Source organism: Podarcis raffonei, chromosome 11 (assembly GCF_027172205.1).
Source record: "Podarcis raffonei isolate rPodRaf1 chromosome 11, rPodRaf1.pri, whole genome shotgun sequence".
NCBI lineage: Eukaryota > Metazoa > Chordata > Lepidosauria > Squamata > Lacertidae > Podarcis > Podarcis raffonei.
In genome coordinates this window covers 28941000-28958086 of record NC_070612.1, presented here as the reverse complement: position 1 = coordinate 28958086, position 17087 = coordinate 28941000, and the positions used below count along the sequence as shown (strand labels likewise).

Below are 17087 nucleotides of genomic sequence, written 5' to 3'. Positions count from 1 at the left end.
ATTCGAACTGCCAACCTTCTGATCAGCAAGTCCTAGGCTCTGTGGTTTAACCCACAGCGCCACCCGCGTCCCAATATACAGTGGTATCTCGGGTTAAATACTTAATTCCTTCTGGAGGTCTGTTCTTAACCTGAAACTGTTCTTAACCTGAAGTACCACTTTAGCTAATGGGGCCTCCTGCTGCTGCCGCGCCACCAGAGCATGATTTCTGTTCTCATCCTGAAGCAAAGTTCTTAACCCGAGGTAATATTTCTGGGTTAGTGGAGTCTCTAACCTGAAGCGTATGTAACCCGAGCTACCACCGTAGAAGGAATAAATTCAGGATTGCTGTGGGAAACAATGTAGGCAGTGTTTAGACGCATATGTATTAAAAAAAAAAAAATTAAGACCGCACACGACAAGAAGTTCAAAACAAATTTGCAAACAGCTGCAAATTAAGCAAAAAGAACTAGAAGCAATAGAAATAAAAAAAATGATGAATATAAATAGAGGAAACGATGGAGCAATTACTATATTTAAAACAAAAATATTCTTAATATGGGCATAAGGGATCCAAACTATTAGCTGCCAGGTTGCAAAAAAAAAGAGAAACAAAGCAACAATGTTGGATTATTTTGATTGTTGTTAGCCGCCCTGAGCCCAGCTTCGGCTGGGGAGGGCGGGGTATAAATAAAAATTATTATTATTATTATTATTATTATTATTATTATTATTATTAATTACAGGTATAAAAATGAAGACAAGAGAAAGACTTTCTAGCAGAAAATTAATATGTGGTGGGAAGTCTCAGAGGCATGCTCAGAGTTCAAGGATAAATTCCATCCAGGGAAAAACACTGGGTTGTGAAGCAAGGGAGTGACCATGGGGAGGGTTCTGAGAGCCAGATAGAGAGGGAACAGGAGGAGGATTGAGCTGTAAGATTCCCCTCCTCTGTCCTAAGGGGTGGAATATCTCACCCAGGCAGCTGGAGATTCAACTTCCTGCCAGCAGTGGTGACTGATGAAAAGTTATTGCATGGAGTGGGGAGGAAAGGGAAACAGTTGATTCCTCAATCCTAAAATTATTACTGCTTTTGCTCATGAATATAACGTTCCAAAATGTGATCCAACAAAGTCTTATCATGTGGCATGTTATGGCTGCCTTTGTTCTAAAAACAGATAGAATGTAGGAGGAATATTAGCTTGGTTAATTGTTCTAAAAACATCTGCCTTTATTCAGCAAAGGGGAAAATGTGTGTGGGTTAATGTGCGCTTACATCCTTTACATTTTACATAAATTCACAAAGATTAATAAAGTTAAGTGGAAAACAAAGGGGAAGGGGAAGGAACTTAAGAGCATTTCACTGAAGTATATGGCAGTGAAAAGGGTGTAATACTAGGAATTGATGGAGTTTAGCCAAACCAATAGGTTTTGCACCCAGTATTATCAGAGCATTAGCTCTGCTCTTTACCTATTAAATATTTAACCCAACTATCTTATAACACCTTATTTAGATTTTGTCTCTTATTAAAGATTTGTCAGCTTTTGGGGTTTCATTTGTGTTTGTAGTTTTTAATTCAATAATTCTTTACCAAAATACATACTCTCATATATGTTTTTCTCTTGTAAGGTTTAAGAATGTGATGTTTGAAATTATATCTGGTGAAGAGGTAGGTGACTTTGATATCAAAGCTAAATTCTTAGGTGTGGATATGAAAAAGTCATTTTCAAGTAAAATACCTTGTAAGAAATAAATCTTTGTACAGATTGGATTTTGAGATGAGAGTAGAAAAATAGACAGGAATTCAAAGAACCTTGCAACTTTTGTTTGTTGCTTTAGTATTGAGACAAAACTAAAACAGTCCAACTGATGCTCTTGAACAAACGAAATGCAAAAGAAGTCTGCATCATTATCAAACACAAACTCATGGAGTTTCTTCCATCATTGCATCATTTACTCTACTAGACAGAGGCCTGTAAAAGACATGTCAAGTCTCCAATGAAAAAAATGCTTGTACCCTATGCATTCCTTAATTGATTACTTAGCTGTTTGTTCTTGCTGTACAAAGATGCATGGTTTTGAGGCTCTTTTTTTCTCTAGAGGGCTGGTACTATTTTCTGTGCTGTGGATGACAAATGAATTAGGCTTGAGAAGAGCTAGATGCTTTGTCTACATACAGTGGTACCTCGCAAGACAAAAAACTCGCTAGACGAAAGGGTTTTTTGTTTTTTGAGCTGCTTCGCAATACGATTTTCCCTATGAGCTTGCTTCGCAAGACGGAAACGTCTTGCAAGTTTGTTTCCTTTTCCTTAACACCGTTAATACAGTTGCGACTTGACTTCGAGGAGCAACTCATAGAACGCGGTGTGGTAGCCTTTTTTGAGGTTTTTAAAGACTTTGGTGATTTTTGAAGCTTTTCCAAAACTTTCCCGACACCGTGCTTCGCAAGACGAAAAAAATCGCAAGACGACAAAACTCGCGGAACGAATTAATTTCATCTTGCGAGGCACCACTGTATATGTTTTACTTTTTGGTATTTGATCATATGCAATACCATAGATCTTCCTAACAGGAGGAGAGACCATTCAAGTTCCACTGTGAAATCTAGGAAATAAGTGTGCATCTGCCGGGTTGTTACTGGCATTTATATTTCAAGAACGGATATACTTTCAGTTGGGGAAAGTGTACTGGGGTAAGTACAGTAATCCCACAACTTACACATATTTAACTTATGTGCATTCAGCTTTATATGTGTAGCCAATAATAATAATTTGAAAGGGTTCTGTAAAAAGGGTGTTGGCAATCCCTCCCACCATTGAGCCCAATGGGTTTTGACCATGCACGATTTTTGCTTTAGGCATGATCCCCACATAAGTTGCAGGCTTCCTGTACGTTTTTTCTGTGTTTCTGTGAATATGGGGTGAATATATCTTATTTATTTCAGATCAGTACTAAACAAGGGTACAAATGGATCTGATGTGATCGTTAAAGAATGATACAGTAAGGTTTTGGCCTTCATGACTTAGGACCAGGGTAGTTTGTCTCTATATAGGCACAATAAAATGTTGAGAGACTCCTGTAGTACCATATTGGCCTGAATATAAACCTCACTTTTTTCCAAATTCCAACTGTGAAAAGTTAAAGTGCAGCTTAAATTCGCAACCTTACAAAAATTGGCTTTTACTATATCGCTGCTGAAGGTGTAGCTTATATTCAGATGCAGCTTATATTCGGGCCAATACGGTACCTCTGTCTTTTGAGATGCTACTAATGGCCACAGAGGACATTTTCAGTGGTGGCAGTCCAGTTATGGAATATTCTACCCAGAGATGCTCTTTTGGCACATATCTTATTGTTTTTAAGACAAAAGAACTTTTTTATTTTGCAGAGCTGCTTTGATAAAACGTTGAACCATTTTCCAGAGGAGTAGCCCTGATTGTCTTTTGCAGCAAAAACAAGCCTTGTGTGACACCTTCAAGGACCAATACTGTGCATAAATTATGACAGTGGTTCCCAATTAGCTAAGAACTGTGGACCCCCTGGTTTTTCAAGCCATGGTCCCCCTACTTTTGAAAATGTTGATATTTTTGTCATGTGAATGGTGCCACAGAACACAGACCCCCTGGGGTTCCTGGACCACCAAATGGGAACTACTGAATTATGGCAAAAGCTTTTGAGGACTTCCGTGCACTTTCTTAAATGCATGAAGTGTAATTCTGAGTTATAGGTGCATATTATACCTGTAGCGGGGAGGAATTGTAAAAAATGGGCTCAGTAGAAAAGTTGTTGCTGTTGTTGTTTAGTCATTTAGTCGTGTCCGACTCTTCGTGACCCCACGGACCAGAGCACACCAGGCACTCCTTTCTTCCACTGCCTCCCGCAGTTTTGTCAAACTCATGCTGGTAGCTTCGAGAACACTGTCCAACCATCTCGTCGTCTGTCGTCCGCTTCTCCTTGTGCCCTCCATCTTTCCCAGCATCAGGGTCCTTTCCAGGGAGTCTTCTCTTCTCATGAGGTGGCCAAAGTATTGGAGCCTCAGCTTCAGGATCTGTCCTTCCAGTGAGCACTCAGGGCTGATTTCCTTAAGAATGGATGTGTTTGATCTTCTTGCAGTCCATGGGACTCTCAAGTCTCCTCCAGCACCATAATTCAAAAGCATCAATTCTTCGGCGATCAGCCTTCTTGATGGTCCAGCTCTCACTTCCATACATCACTACTGGGAAAACCATAGCTATACGAACCTTTGTTGGTAAGGTGATGTCTCTGCTTTTGACACAACTATGTATTCTAATGATAATTCACAAAACACTCTTGGTGAGACACAAATATTAGCTCTGGGTTAGTATTGGCTTCTATTATTTTTGTGGCTTTTTAGCTTATTGTGGCTTTTGCATTTTAATTATCTCCTTAAAAACCACTGGCGCTCGACTCTGGAGGGCGGATTCCCTTCAGAGCTTCCCGCCCACTCCTCCGCTTTTGGGGCGGTGACTCTCCCCTCAGGCCGCCTCCGCCACACTTAGCGCGCTTCCTCGCCTGTCCGCCTGCGGTGCCTGCGGTCCCTCACAGCAGCCCGGGGAGACTTCGGAGGCGGCGGCGGCGGGAGCTGACCCTTTGCGCCCGCGAGCTCGGTGCTTTTGCCCCGTGAGGCGGCCATGGGGCAGCCGCCGGTCTCGCTGTTGCTGCTGGGCTGCAGCGCCGTGCTGGTGTGTCCCCTGCTCTGCCTTCCCTCGTCGGGAAATGGTAGGTGGCGACGACGGGGCTCTCTCCCGCCAGAGGGGAGCCAAGTTTTGGGTGGTCGCTCGCTGGGAGGAGGAGGAGGAGGAGGAAGGCGGGGAGGCAGCTCAGCCATGTTTCGGAGGACACCATCCCGGGGCTGCTGAGGGGGCGAGAGGGACTTCCAGGAAGTCGCGTCCGATTGAATTACAAGTAATCCATACTCGAGTTCCATTGGTGTGAATGGCACACAGCCCATGAAAAGTGTTTCGGGTTGGGGTAAACACTCGGGAAGGGGATGCTAGACTAGGTGGGCCATTGGCCTGATCCTGCCGGGCTCTTCTTAGGGGTCCTTTTCCCGGGGAGCCCAAGGCAGCCCCTCGCTCTGCTCGCGGAGGCGCGCGTGCAATATGTAAAAGTAAATCCTTCTGACAGAACAAAGCTGGCTGCAGGAATGCCTTTGATACTTCGATTCGCCTTATTCTTTCCTGGCTCATGTTACAGGATGCCTGGGTTGTTGACGCCACTGCCGCCAAGTTGCCGGAGATGCGACCCTTTTGATGTGGGGGGGGGGGGAGGGGGCTCTTCCTCCAAAGCAGGGGGTGGGATCTTTACCGTCGCCTTTTCTTTCTCTCTCTCCTCGTCCTATTTATGGTGTTTATTCAGCGCAATCCTGTGGATGCCGTTGAGTTCAATAGGATTTCTTTTACAGGCAAGAACGCGTAGCGTTTGAACACTTGACTGAGTAATAAATGGGGATATGCAACTCTCACAGAACGTAAAGTTTTGTTGGTTGTTGGGGAGCACCTCCATAGTTGCGTGGCTACAAAGGAAGGCTTTTAAGTTTTTAGGGTTTCTCTTAGATTCCTTAAATATCGTTAATGTCAGTGGGAGATGAGCAACCAGTTTTTAGTATATCAGTCCATTGCACAGTAAAAAAATAATATGAAACAACCCGGACCCTGCACAGTCCTTTCTCCGCATGCTTCCTCCATGAAAGGACTGGTGGGCGGAAACAGGAGACCTGGCCTTTTCTGCAGTGGCCCCTGTTTGTGGAATGCTCTCCCCAAGGAGGTTGGCCTGCGCCTTCAATACATATCTTTAGGCGCCAAGCAAAAAGCATTTGTCTTCTCCCAAGCATTTGGCTAATTAAACAATCTATGGCCTTTTAAACTGCAGGGGGAATTATTATTTTTGTTTGTTACTATGCTATGTATTTTTGTGTTATTATATTGTAAACCCCCCTGGGATGTCATATATGAAGGGCGGTATGGAAATTTAATGAATAAAATAAATAAAAAGATATGGAATGTGAAAGTTACAGAACCTGAGAGTCATTGTTTGCTTTCTTTCTATGAGTAACTTCTTTCTGAATTGTTATGGCTTATAAACCATGCATGATGTATTTTAATCAGTAAAAGAGATAATTCTTGCCTTAGGAAGTGTTTTTTGATATTTCTGCACATAAGCAAATGGTTGCCTTAACAGATCAAATGTTTGCCATTTGTCTTATGTTTTGACAACTTGAAAAAGTTGTAAGTTCATGGGGGAGTTTTTACTGCCTGGATTTATTGCAAAGGAACTTTGTGATCCATTCTCTTTCTTTGTTCTCATAAAGTACAGCAGTGTAGGGAAGAGGGAATCTCGCTGGTTGTTTATTTTCCTCCATTGTTGCTATATTTTTTACATTGCTGACAGATAGACAGTATGTTGACCTAAAACACTGAGTGAGTCATTTGCTTATCACCATGAACAGAACAGGGAAAATGTGGATCAAATTGAACATTACCATCAACGTTTTATTATCTGTCTAGATGGTTGTTATTTTTTACTTCAAGGTTAGTTTTTTGTTAAACTTATGAGAAAGACAAACTTCATGTGTTAAATTTAAAGTTGCCCCTTTTGGATATCAACTGTGGTTAGTACAAGAATAAAAAGAGCTTAGTTTATGAACTTGGATTAAGAACGCTGCAAATCCGGAAGTAAGTGTTTTGGTTTGTGAGTTTTGCCTTGGAATAAGAACATGTTTCGCTTCCTGTTGAGAGTGTTCCATTTGTAAATTGAGTCCCCTGCTGCTATGGGAAAGCACACCTTGGTTTAAGAACACTTTGGTTTAAGAACAGACTTCCGGAACAGATTAAGTTTGTAAACCGAGGTATCACTGTAACTTCCTATTGTTTCCCCACCACTTGGTTGTCAATCTGCTTCTGCTTCCCATGACAAAAAAATACATGTTGGGTGAATACTTTAAAACTATAAGCGCCAGTCTATGGCTCTTGTTAACAAGACATTAGTAAGTTTGGGTGTATGCACAGAAGGGCACAGAGTTAAATTAACAGAAGGACTTGATGGGTATATAATTGTAATTCGATAAGGATCAGCTGCCTGAAAATAGACTTTGCAGCTTGAGGATTACGATTCCAACCACTAGGCAACACAACACTATTTGACTTATACTGGCTCTCTTACCTCGTGCCTTGGTCGTCTGCTGGTGAGTGGGATTCACCACCAGGTAAGGGCCTAAATCAAGTTGTGTTGAAGAAGCAACACTACCACCATACAAATGCAGTATGGGGGGGATTAAGAAACTGGTGCCTAAATGAGTTAAAGGTGGGTCCCAGCTCTGAAAAAAATTGAAGACTACTGATCTAGTGTGTTTTCCAAGTTAACTCTGGCTTTGATTCCACATTTGACTTAATTTCAGTTGCCGAGTTTGAATACTGTGTTGATGCATTGGACTGGATCATGTTTGGCATAATCATGTCTAGAGCAGACCAATTGAAATCAGTGGGACTTAATATGTGGACCGATTTGTGTATATGTGTGTGTGTGTTTCTGTTATATATATTCACAAACAATATATATCTCTTTTTTTGATTATTCAAAATAATAAATTGCTCCCACACAAATGCAACAGTAATTTTAAAAGCAGTACAAAAGGGGTAGGAAATGTTACAGATGTGTCTTTGAAACGCAAACAGCAACTGAGAGAGGCATTTTGTTACCAAGGTGTTGTGTGTGTGTGTGTGTGTGTGTGTGTGTGAGAGAGAGAGAGAGAGAGAGAGAGAGAGAGAGAGAGAGAGAGAGAGAGACTGGATGGCACTTCCAACCAAGTAGGTGAAAATTAACCTTGGGTTAAGAACTTAATTCGTTCTGGAGGTCTGTTCTTAACCTGAAACTGTTCTTAACCTGAGGTACCACTTTAGCTAATGGGGCCTCGCGCTGCCGCTGCACAATTTCTGTTCTCATCCTGAAGCAAAGTTCTTAACTTGAGGTTAAGAGGGTTAGTGGAGTCTGTAACCTGAAGCGTCTGTAACCCGAGGTACCACTGTACTTAATTTGTTTGATAGAAGATGTCCCTTAGTGGCTGGATGTGGTGGATGACTCAGTCTTTCTTCTCTTATGCCTCAGCCACAAAAGCTTTGTGCTATAAGCACCACAACTCCGTTCACCTGACCAGCATCTGCAGACTTTGACATTTTATGAAAGATGCAAATGCAGTCATGGCCTTGGGTCTATCTTCTAACAGCTGTATTTTTGTTAAAGCTGCTGGAACTGTTTACTCATGAGAAGGATTCAGTGACTGGTAACGGTAAAGGTACCCCTGCCTGTACGGGCCAGTCATGTCCGACTCTAGGGTTGTGCGCCCATCTCACTTAAGAGGCCAGGGGCCAGCGCTGTCCAGAGACACTTCCGGGTCACGTGGCCAGCGTGACGAAGCTGCTCTGGCGAGCCAGCACCAGCGCAGCACACGGAAACGCTGTTTACCTTCCCTCTATAAAGCGGTCCCTATTTATCTACTTTCACTTAAGAGTGCTTTCGAACTGCTAGGTGGGCAGGAGCTGGGACCGAAAGACGGGAGCTCACCCCGCCGCGGGGATTCAAACCGCCGACCATGCGATCGGCAAGCCCTAGGCACTGAGGCTTTTACCCACAGCGCCACCCGCGTCCCTCAGTGACTGTTAGTGTTCTTTAAAGATATCTTTCTTGAGAGATACATCTGGAAGGTTTAATATTGGGAGTAATTGAAAGCAAATGCATTTTAAGTTACAAAATCTGCTTAGGGATGTGTCAATTTCTAATCTTCATTTGGCTGTCCATACTAGGCAGAGACTGTTGTTTATGTTGAGCACAAATAATTAATCATGGTTTTGGAGTAACCTAGCCTGGACTGGGATTGTGTGTCGAATTTCGGCATAAAGTGAATGGGTGTGTCAAAATAAGTCACAATAGTGCTTTATTTAAAATCAATTTAAGAGATATCTGTGTTGAGGATTAAACTTCAGTAGCAACATTTTTTTTAAGAACTAGATCATGAAAGGTCAGTGTGACATCATGCTTGTTGCACAAACAATAGATATGTGCCACTCTCTATTACGTATCTTTATACTAACAACACTCACTTTAGTAAGCCTCCTAAAATCAGTATGTTTAGGAGCATTTGGAACAACTAATGTTTTAGGATATGAAAGCCCTATATGGAGGGGAAAAACCCTGAAGTTGATGTTTCCAGCTCTTCTGTTCTTCCTTATTTGTGAATAATGCTGAATGACCAAAGTACAGTCTACAGAATACTGAGTTTGTTTAGCAGTGCAAAAACACTTTGAGGCTGATGAGAAGTCACATGATCTTTGATCCATTCTTTTGTACTGTGAATGCCATTCCAGTAGTCTAAATGATCTTTCCTGTCATGCCTTTTCTGTAGCTAGACAGGCACTGGGTTAGTAGACAGCCTAAAGTATACAACCCATCGGGAACAAACTTCATCATCAGTTACTTTCCATGTGCTATGGACATTTTATAGTTTTTCACAAATGACATCTTGGATCATCTATCACAGTAGTTCTTTTCTGAAGTCATAAATGATTGGATCCATATTAGTGATGGAGCTGTGGTCACAGTGGAGGAAAGGAGTGAGGTGATGTCTCCTTCCCCCTGTAGCTCCAGGTCCCCTGAAAACTGCTCTAGGGGGGCCCCTCGGACAGTGTGCAGGTGAGGGCTGTGTCCTGCAAAGGCTGTGCGGTTGGGGTCAGAATATATCTGAAATGATTTTTAAAGGACTAATTTCCTGTATAATATACACTTTGTTGTTATTCTTGTTATTACTAATTATTTCTTTATGCATGAAACTGGACACCCAAAACTTTAAAAGAGTTGTTTTGTCTAAGATATAGGTTGGAATTAAAAGATAAGTCATTGTGGGTGACACAATTAGTATCGGGTTTTCTCCAACCTATCTGAAGAAAACCTACAGGCTCAAAGTGCTGTATACTGGAACAACGATGGCCTGTTTTAATGGGGATATAGAAACAAAATCATTCTGAGTTCTCTTATCATAGCATTCCAATTCTTTGATGTGATATTGAGCAAGCCTTTCAGAATATAGCCCAATACAACATGGGCTATCAGGCAGATATTAACGCAGAATGAACATTCCATGTACTGTAATAAGAATTGTGTCTTATCTAAAGGAGGTTTGAAAATCCAATAGGCTATCTTTAGCTTACTGGGGCAAGGGAAAGTCCATGATTTCCGGCAAAGTTTCACTTGATAATCAAGATAAATACTTTTGGAATTTGAATGTTTCTTGCATTGAAACATATATTTAAATAGTCTGGAAAAGTATCTGATGAATATTCAGTGAATAAGAGGGTTTGTAACTGCTGTTGTTAAAATTTCAGAGGTGATGAATAGGAATCCCTGTTTTATATGTTAATGTCATCTTAATAGGTGCAGACAAGATCTATTGTAAATAACAGAATGTAAATTACTTAAAAGCAGCTATCATAAACACTGGGGGCGGGGAAATGAAAAGGTAGTATAAAGGAAGTAACATGCTAATTGTACAAGATATTTGAAAAATGGAAAAGGCAGTGAATATGCCTTTTTCTAGTCCACAAAAGAATTTTACTTCAGAAAAGTATTTTCTGCTAAATGTGTGAGTTACCCAATATGTTTAATAACCATAAACTTTATTTTCTAGAATCTTTTGCTCAGATTGGACCAAAAACCTTCCCCTATTCAACAGAAGAAGAATATGAAAAAATCCCATTGGGAGACGATGACATTGAAAACGATTCAGAAATTGGATCGGGTTCTATCAATGAAAGTATTTTCCCTCGAGAAACACGAATGCTGCCACCTAAACGGATCTCTGGAGATGTCAAGGAGTACCTGACTAGTGGATGGCTGACCATTTTTGTTCCATCAGTTTATACCCTAGTTGTTGCACTGAGTCTACCTCTGAACATCATGGCAATTCTTGTGTTCCTGATAAAAATGAAGGTGAAAAAGCCAGCTGCAGTGTACATGCTCAGCCTGGCTTCTGCTGATGTTCTCTTTGTGAGTGTTCTTCCTTTTAAGATTGTCTACCATTTTTCTGGGAACAATTGGGCATTTGGACCTGAAATGTGTCGTTTTGTCACTGCTACCTTCTACTGCAACATGTACTGCTCTATCCTGCTGATGATGGTGATAAGCATGGACCGTTTCTTAGCAGTGGTGTACCCAATGCAGTCCCTGTCATGGCGCACACGAAGACGTGCCTTTGTGGTCTGTCTTGCCATCTGGCTTGTAGCAATAGCTGGAGTGATACCTCTGCTAATCAATGAGCAAACCCAAAGAATCCCTCAGTTAAACATTACAACGTGTCATGATGTGTTGAACAAAGATGATCTTAAAGGCTATTACCTTATTTTTTTCACCATTTTCTCTTCTCTTTTCTTTTTTGTGCCATTAATTGTTTCTGCTGTTTGCTATGTGTGTATCATCCGGAGTCTTAGGTCTTCGAATGTCGCTGCGAAGCAGAGCAAGAAAACACGGGCGTTACTATTGTCTGTAGCTGTTTTCTCCGTTTTTATTATATGCTTTGGTCCAACCAATGTCCTTTTGTTAATTCACTACATCAGTTTTTCTTACAAAAACTACTTGGGGAATATCTACTTTGCCTATCTCATCTGTGTCTGTACTAGCAGTATAAGTTGCTGCATTGATCCTTTGATCTATTATTACACTTCTTCTGAATGCCAGCGACACCTTATCAATCTTTTTTGCTGTAAAAAGACCTCTGAATCTTGCAGTACCAGTACCAGTGGCCAGTTAATGACTAGGACCAGTAGAAGGGGTACTTGCACCAGTACACTTGGTAACAGTGTCTACAGGAAGCTATTAACATAGGATTGCAATCAGCTAAGTTTTGTTCAAAGTAGACTTACTGAAATCAATGGACCCAAATAGTTAGTACGTCCACGAATTTCAGTGAATCTGTTCTTACTATGAGAAACATTTGCTACAACTCATACTGTTTTGTGGACAAAAGTACATTTTGTGCACTTATTATTTATATAGCTATATATTTAAGCTATTATACTGAAGAATAGCCATATCACATTTTTCACATGATTAACATGTTTGTTAACAGATAACCTGTCATTAAAAAGGATATAGGGTATGGGAAGGTGTTGATAGGGAGACTCAAGGAGGTGTTGAAACAGTGTTTTCCTGTGAAAACTTTACCCAGATATGTACTGCATCCGTGTGTGTGCGCGCGCGTGTGAGAGAGAGAGAGAGAGAGAGAGAGAGAGAGAGAGAGAGAGTGAGAAGTATTAATCTGATTCTACTGACATAGGTCACTTATGGCTGAAAACCTCCAACAACTAAAATCTACAAACTGTTAAAACAGACTTCAATTTTTTATGCATTGTTTGCCACATTACAGTAGCCCTCTGAACGAAATCACTGTTTCCATTTACAAAGTGGCTTTGGATGCTAAGAGACACTTATTTCATTCAAAGCTGCCTAATGACCCTATGACTAAAGAGATATTTTGAGTTTATATATCCCTTTTCTTATTGGTACTCTAATTTCAAGTATTATTTGTATTACAACATTTGATGATTCCTGAAATTAAATGAATCAGTGGTCTTTTTTTAACACTGCTTTTCTAATTTGTAGTATATGATTGAGCCTTCTGAAATGCATTCTTCATATTTCATGATTTTGCTCTACATATTTTGGCTGCCTTAGAAGCTAAAAACTGAAAGATTTCCTTAAAAGACAAATGAGTCAATATTTGCAATTTGCTGTTGTCACACAAAGTTCAAGTCATGATAAGCCTTTTTATTGTTCTGTTGAATATAAACAATGGACTTTTGGCTCATGATTGAGACCTGGATATTGATTTTACAGAACAGATTGGCTTGCATCCTAACCTTTTGCTCCTTTATAAAGAGACACAGTACTTTATAAAATGGCTGTTTCCATGAGCAGAGTTATCCTTCCATGAATAGAAGCAAAAAGTTATAACTAGCCAGAACTGGTTGCTAGTTGGTGTTACTCTGTACCCATCACAACTATGCACTGAATAGCCTAGTTACATTCTATTAATGTGGTTTAACACGGACTAGATCACACTGTCAACCAAGTAGTTTGTAGTTGTCCAAATATTTGAAGAATCAGAGAAAAGGTATGCTGGCATATTTATTTCAAACTGGTTCTGCTTTAAGTCTTATGCTGAACATGTGTTTCTACTTTTAAAATAGAGTGAAACTCCAATGTGTCCTGTTCAGAATATATTTTCTACAGGTATTTGCTTTGGATGGGTACCTCTCTACAGATGATTTAGTTATTCTGTAGCTTAGTTTTTTCCTAAAATGTGTCGTACCTTGATCGTGTGTGTGAAATGCATTTTAAAAACAGACTGAGGCACTGCATCATTATAAAAATCTAATTAACTCGCACTCAGTAATGGAAAATTACAAGTGAGCCCTGGGACATAAAAATTAATTAAATATTACTTGTCTTTATGTAAATTACTTTTACTTTCATTAGCAGTTGAATTTAGGTTTTTAGCTGATGCATTTCTTTAGCACAGAAACTGCAAGTTTCTACTCTAGAATCCCATAGGGTTTCTAATGTAACAAAAAAGTAAAGTGTTGCATCTAGTGAGTGCAAAAGCATTTGATCCAACAGAGGCATCCATTAATGCAAGAGGCAAGGGGACACTTTTTGCCCATTCTCCCTCCCTTCTGTTTTCATAATTATGAAAAACATACTCTGGATGCTCTCCCAAACCTTCAGAACAGATTTTTGGATGGTGCCGGAGGCTGTGAAAATCAGCAAAATTTGCATCCCTTCCTCTTCTGTCAACAGTTGCCTCTGCTGGAGCAACATCTAAACATTCTAAACATACATTTTGTTTAAGTGTAGATAATATAATTACCAAATGGGAGAAGTAAAACTACTACTTATCCACTCAAAAGTAAGTCCTATTGATTTCAATTGTCGTTGCTCTTAAACAAGTAGATATAGGCTTGTATCCTGAAACTCAGAATCTAAAGCAGCATTTTAAAACTGAGAAGAAGTGTCTGCTAATCTGTCAGCAGGTATTTTCAGCATTCTAACAATTTTATTTGGGATGTATTGCATTACTATATTGTTTTCCATTTTTGTGTGTGAAAAGATATAAAAGGGTATTTAGCTGGGTTTGATATAGGAGGAAATACCTGTTATAGGAAGAATATTAATGGTTGTGACCAACTAGGTTATACATACTAGTGTACACATTGAAAATAGTGAACCGAAGTTCTTCATGTCCATTATTTTCACTGGGTCTACTCTGAGCTGGACTGACTTTGGATATGACCCAGTATTGACTTCTATTTTCTTCCTGGGTCAAATCCCTATCAAAATACATTTAATGTAAAGTAATTTAACCATATATTTTTAATTTTATTGATGTACAAACATAAGTAAAATGTGTAAATATTTCATAATTTTTGGAAGTTATATTATTATATATTCATATTAACCAAATAAATTATGGTATTTGCTTTCTTAAAACTATAATGTTGATAGACAGATGTTTATTATTATGTTTGAAAATTGAGTTAACCTGCAGCAATAATAAACTTTTTATCTGCTTCATTTGTTGTGTGTTCATACCTATGCCATGATACAAGTTTGTCATACATGATATCCAGTCTGATATATTTTCACTTAAAAATTGCTGCTCTGAAACATGTAAACCTTGAATATTCCAAAAGCTTCAGTCAGGTTGCTTAAAACTTATCTTCTATCTGTATCCCACAGCAACAAAGATAATTTTTTTAAATGTTAGAAACAAGTAACTGTGGCAGTTTATAGGAATCAGGCATTTTGGTCTTGCATTATTGTTCAGTCACAATAAGGCTAAACTACAATGAAGGGGCAATCTATGGTCTTTGTGGTGTCTATGGTACAGGAACTGAAAAAGTAGTTTGGCAGCATGTCAGGCCAGTCAAGGTTCTTCAGGCCCCCAGGCAAAAGCTGCACTGGCCTAAGGCATGGCATAGTTCATTCCTTTAAATTGGAGGTGAGTTGCCTTGGCCTGCCCTAGCTGATACAGTTTAGGAAATAGTGGTAACACCACCATGAATCTCTCTCTGCTGTAGGATCGCTCTGCTCCAAAATGCTGAATCCATAGACAACAGAAAGGTTATCCAATACTGCTACTGTATGTGTGCTTTTTAAAAATATCACTTCCATTGCATGCCTACTTCATAGGCTAGAGCATCTGATTTGTATGCAGAAGCTCCCAGGAGGTCCAGTCCCTGGCATCTCCAGGTAGGGCTGGAAATCTCCCCTGACTGAAACCCAGAAGAGCCATTCAGTTTAGGATCACAAACCAAGGCAGTTTCACATAGCTAGCGAGTGATAAGCCAAGCTGTTAACATGATGAATGGTGCTGCACTGCTGTGGGGAAGAAGCCCCTCTTGAGATGACTATGCTGTAAGATCTGGGCTCTTTCCATCTGAATTCAGGTGTAAATATGCGAATAGGTCATATTTCTTAAAGGTATGACAGCCTCCGCCACATCTTGATTTGCAAAGGAACCCAGACCGTGAGTGAGCACTGGGATCTCCCAAGAATCTTTCTACAGCTCAGCAGAGATGGTACCCAACCTCTGTAACACTATGTTTCTCTCCATGTGTTTGTGTCTAGTACCTGTTTTGTTATTCCAATGTGCCTCCATGAGTTGGGCAAGATAGTGGGTCAGGATCATGAACTGACCTTTGAGCTTCTTTATAACCATCCCAGATAAAACGTTCTTGTAATCTTTCAAGGGTTTTACTTAATTGCAGCCTTTGTTGAATCCTGTAAGTATTTGCAGTTATTTTATACCTGGACTGCAAAAAGTTCCAGAATGTGTATGTGTGGCAGTGTTGGGACATATAAGCATCTCATTATATGAGTATCAATGTGGACCAAGAGAACTGCTTTATGAAACAGCCCTAACTTTTCCAAGTTGATATATCCCATTTGACTCATAATCTGTGTCCATATCAGCTTTGTTCAAAAGGAAGCTCTGTTTCCCATGATTCATTGTTATAGAGATGTGAAAATGGCTAAACCCCGCCCTCATTTTTACTGATGTGGATGAAATTTACGGGAAGAGGAGTTTCTCCAGAGTGGATTAAGCCTGCCAAATTGCAGGCAGATATCTCCCAATGCAGGAACCCTTAAGTTGTACAAATATTGTTTCAGTTACAGGAAGTCATACTTTTCTCTTTTCCATTATTGTTTGTACAGTGTTTATAAAGAAGTCTGTTTGCCTCAGTAATTTTTTTCTTTTTTACTGTGAATTTTGACTGCGTTTTGACTTAGCTGTATGACATATCTATCATCTATCTATCTATTATCTATATCTATTTATCTCTTTCACTGCCAGGAGATGAAACCTGCTAGATTTAAAACTGATAGTCATAGTGATTCTTCCACAAGGGCAAAAGTGAACATTTCTGGGTGAATAAAATGTTTGTTAATCCTTCCCGTCTATTGTTTTTTATACAGTTGGTCTGAAAATTTGTAGACATCTGAGAAGAGGAAAAGGGGATAACACTGCAAAAATACACAATATCAAATGGAAATAAAGGATACTAACAGGAATGAAAAGGAACTCTCACTCACCAGCCGTTCAACTAAAGGGGGAAGGCAGAAGGGGGATAACTCTTGAACACAAAAATGTGGCACAAACAAACTCAAAACATAAAAATACAATAAATAAAAGTGGCAAGGTGTATTGTCTATAAAGTTACAACAGAAAGTGATTGGAAAGGGTCAAATTAGTAGGCAATGCACTACCTAAAAACAACAAAATCCACCTATTTCAAAGTAGGCTTGCCATAGATCAGGAAAATTGGTGTTGGGGGAATTTTGCTGAATCTGCAAAATGACAAGAGGAAACCCAGATGTATGGCAACCAGGCGGGAAAAGCAGTGGTTCGGTTTTCCCCAAAAAGCTTAACAATTTTGGTGAGTTTCTTTGAAAAAAGCTCAGGAATTTAACTTTTTGAAATACAGCAACCCTATTTCAGATTAATCCCACAGGACAGTATTATGAGGCTGGTTACCCTACA

General features: G+C 39.9%; 1 protein-coding gene and 1 long non-coding RNA gene across 3 annotated transcripts; one reads left to right on the top strand and one right to left on the bottom strand.

Annotated features, from left to right (window-relative positions):
* Positions 1–1185: 1185 nt before the first annotated feature.
* Positions 1186–4211, bottom strand: LOC128423213 (uncharacterized). The gene is made up of 2 exons (XR_008332704.1): positions 3721–4211; positions 1186–2102 (listed from the first exon to the last, which is right to left on the bottom strand). It is a non-coding gene; the product is annotated as an uncharacterized LOC128423213 (long non-coding RNA).
* A 283-nt stretch (positions 4212–4494) lies between these two features.
* LOC128423212 (proteinase-activated receptor 1-like) lies at positions 4495–16499 on the top strand. Of its 2 annotated transcripts, none has more exons than XM_053408107.1 (2): positions 4495–4720; positions 10677–16499. In XM_053408107.1, the coding sequence occupies exons 1-2, from the start codon at positions 4633–4635 to the stop codon at positions 11867–11869; spliced, it is 1281 nt and encodes a 426-aa protein (XP_053264082.1). In that variant the 5' UTR covers positions 4495–4632; the 3' UTR covers positions 11870–16499. The 2 variants fall into 2 exon arrangements, with proteins under 2 accessions (XP_053264082.1, XP_053264083.1); XM_053408108.1 differs by lacking the exon at positions 4495–4720 and adding an exon at positions 4883–4906.
* Positions 16500–17087: the final 588 nt, after the last annotated feature.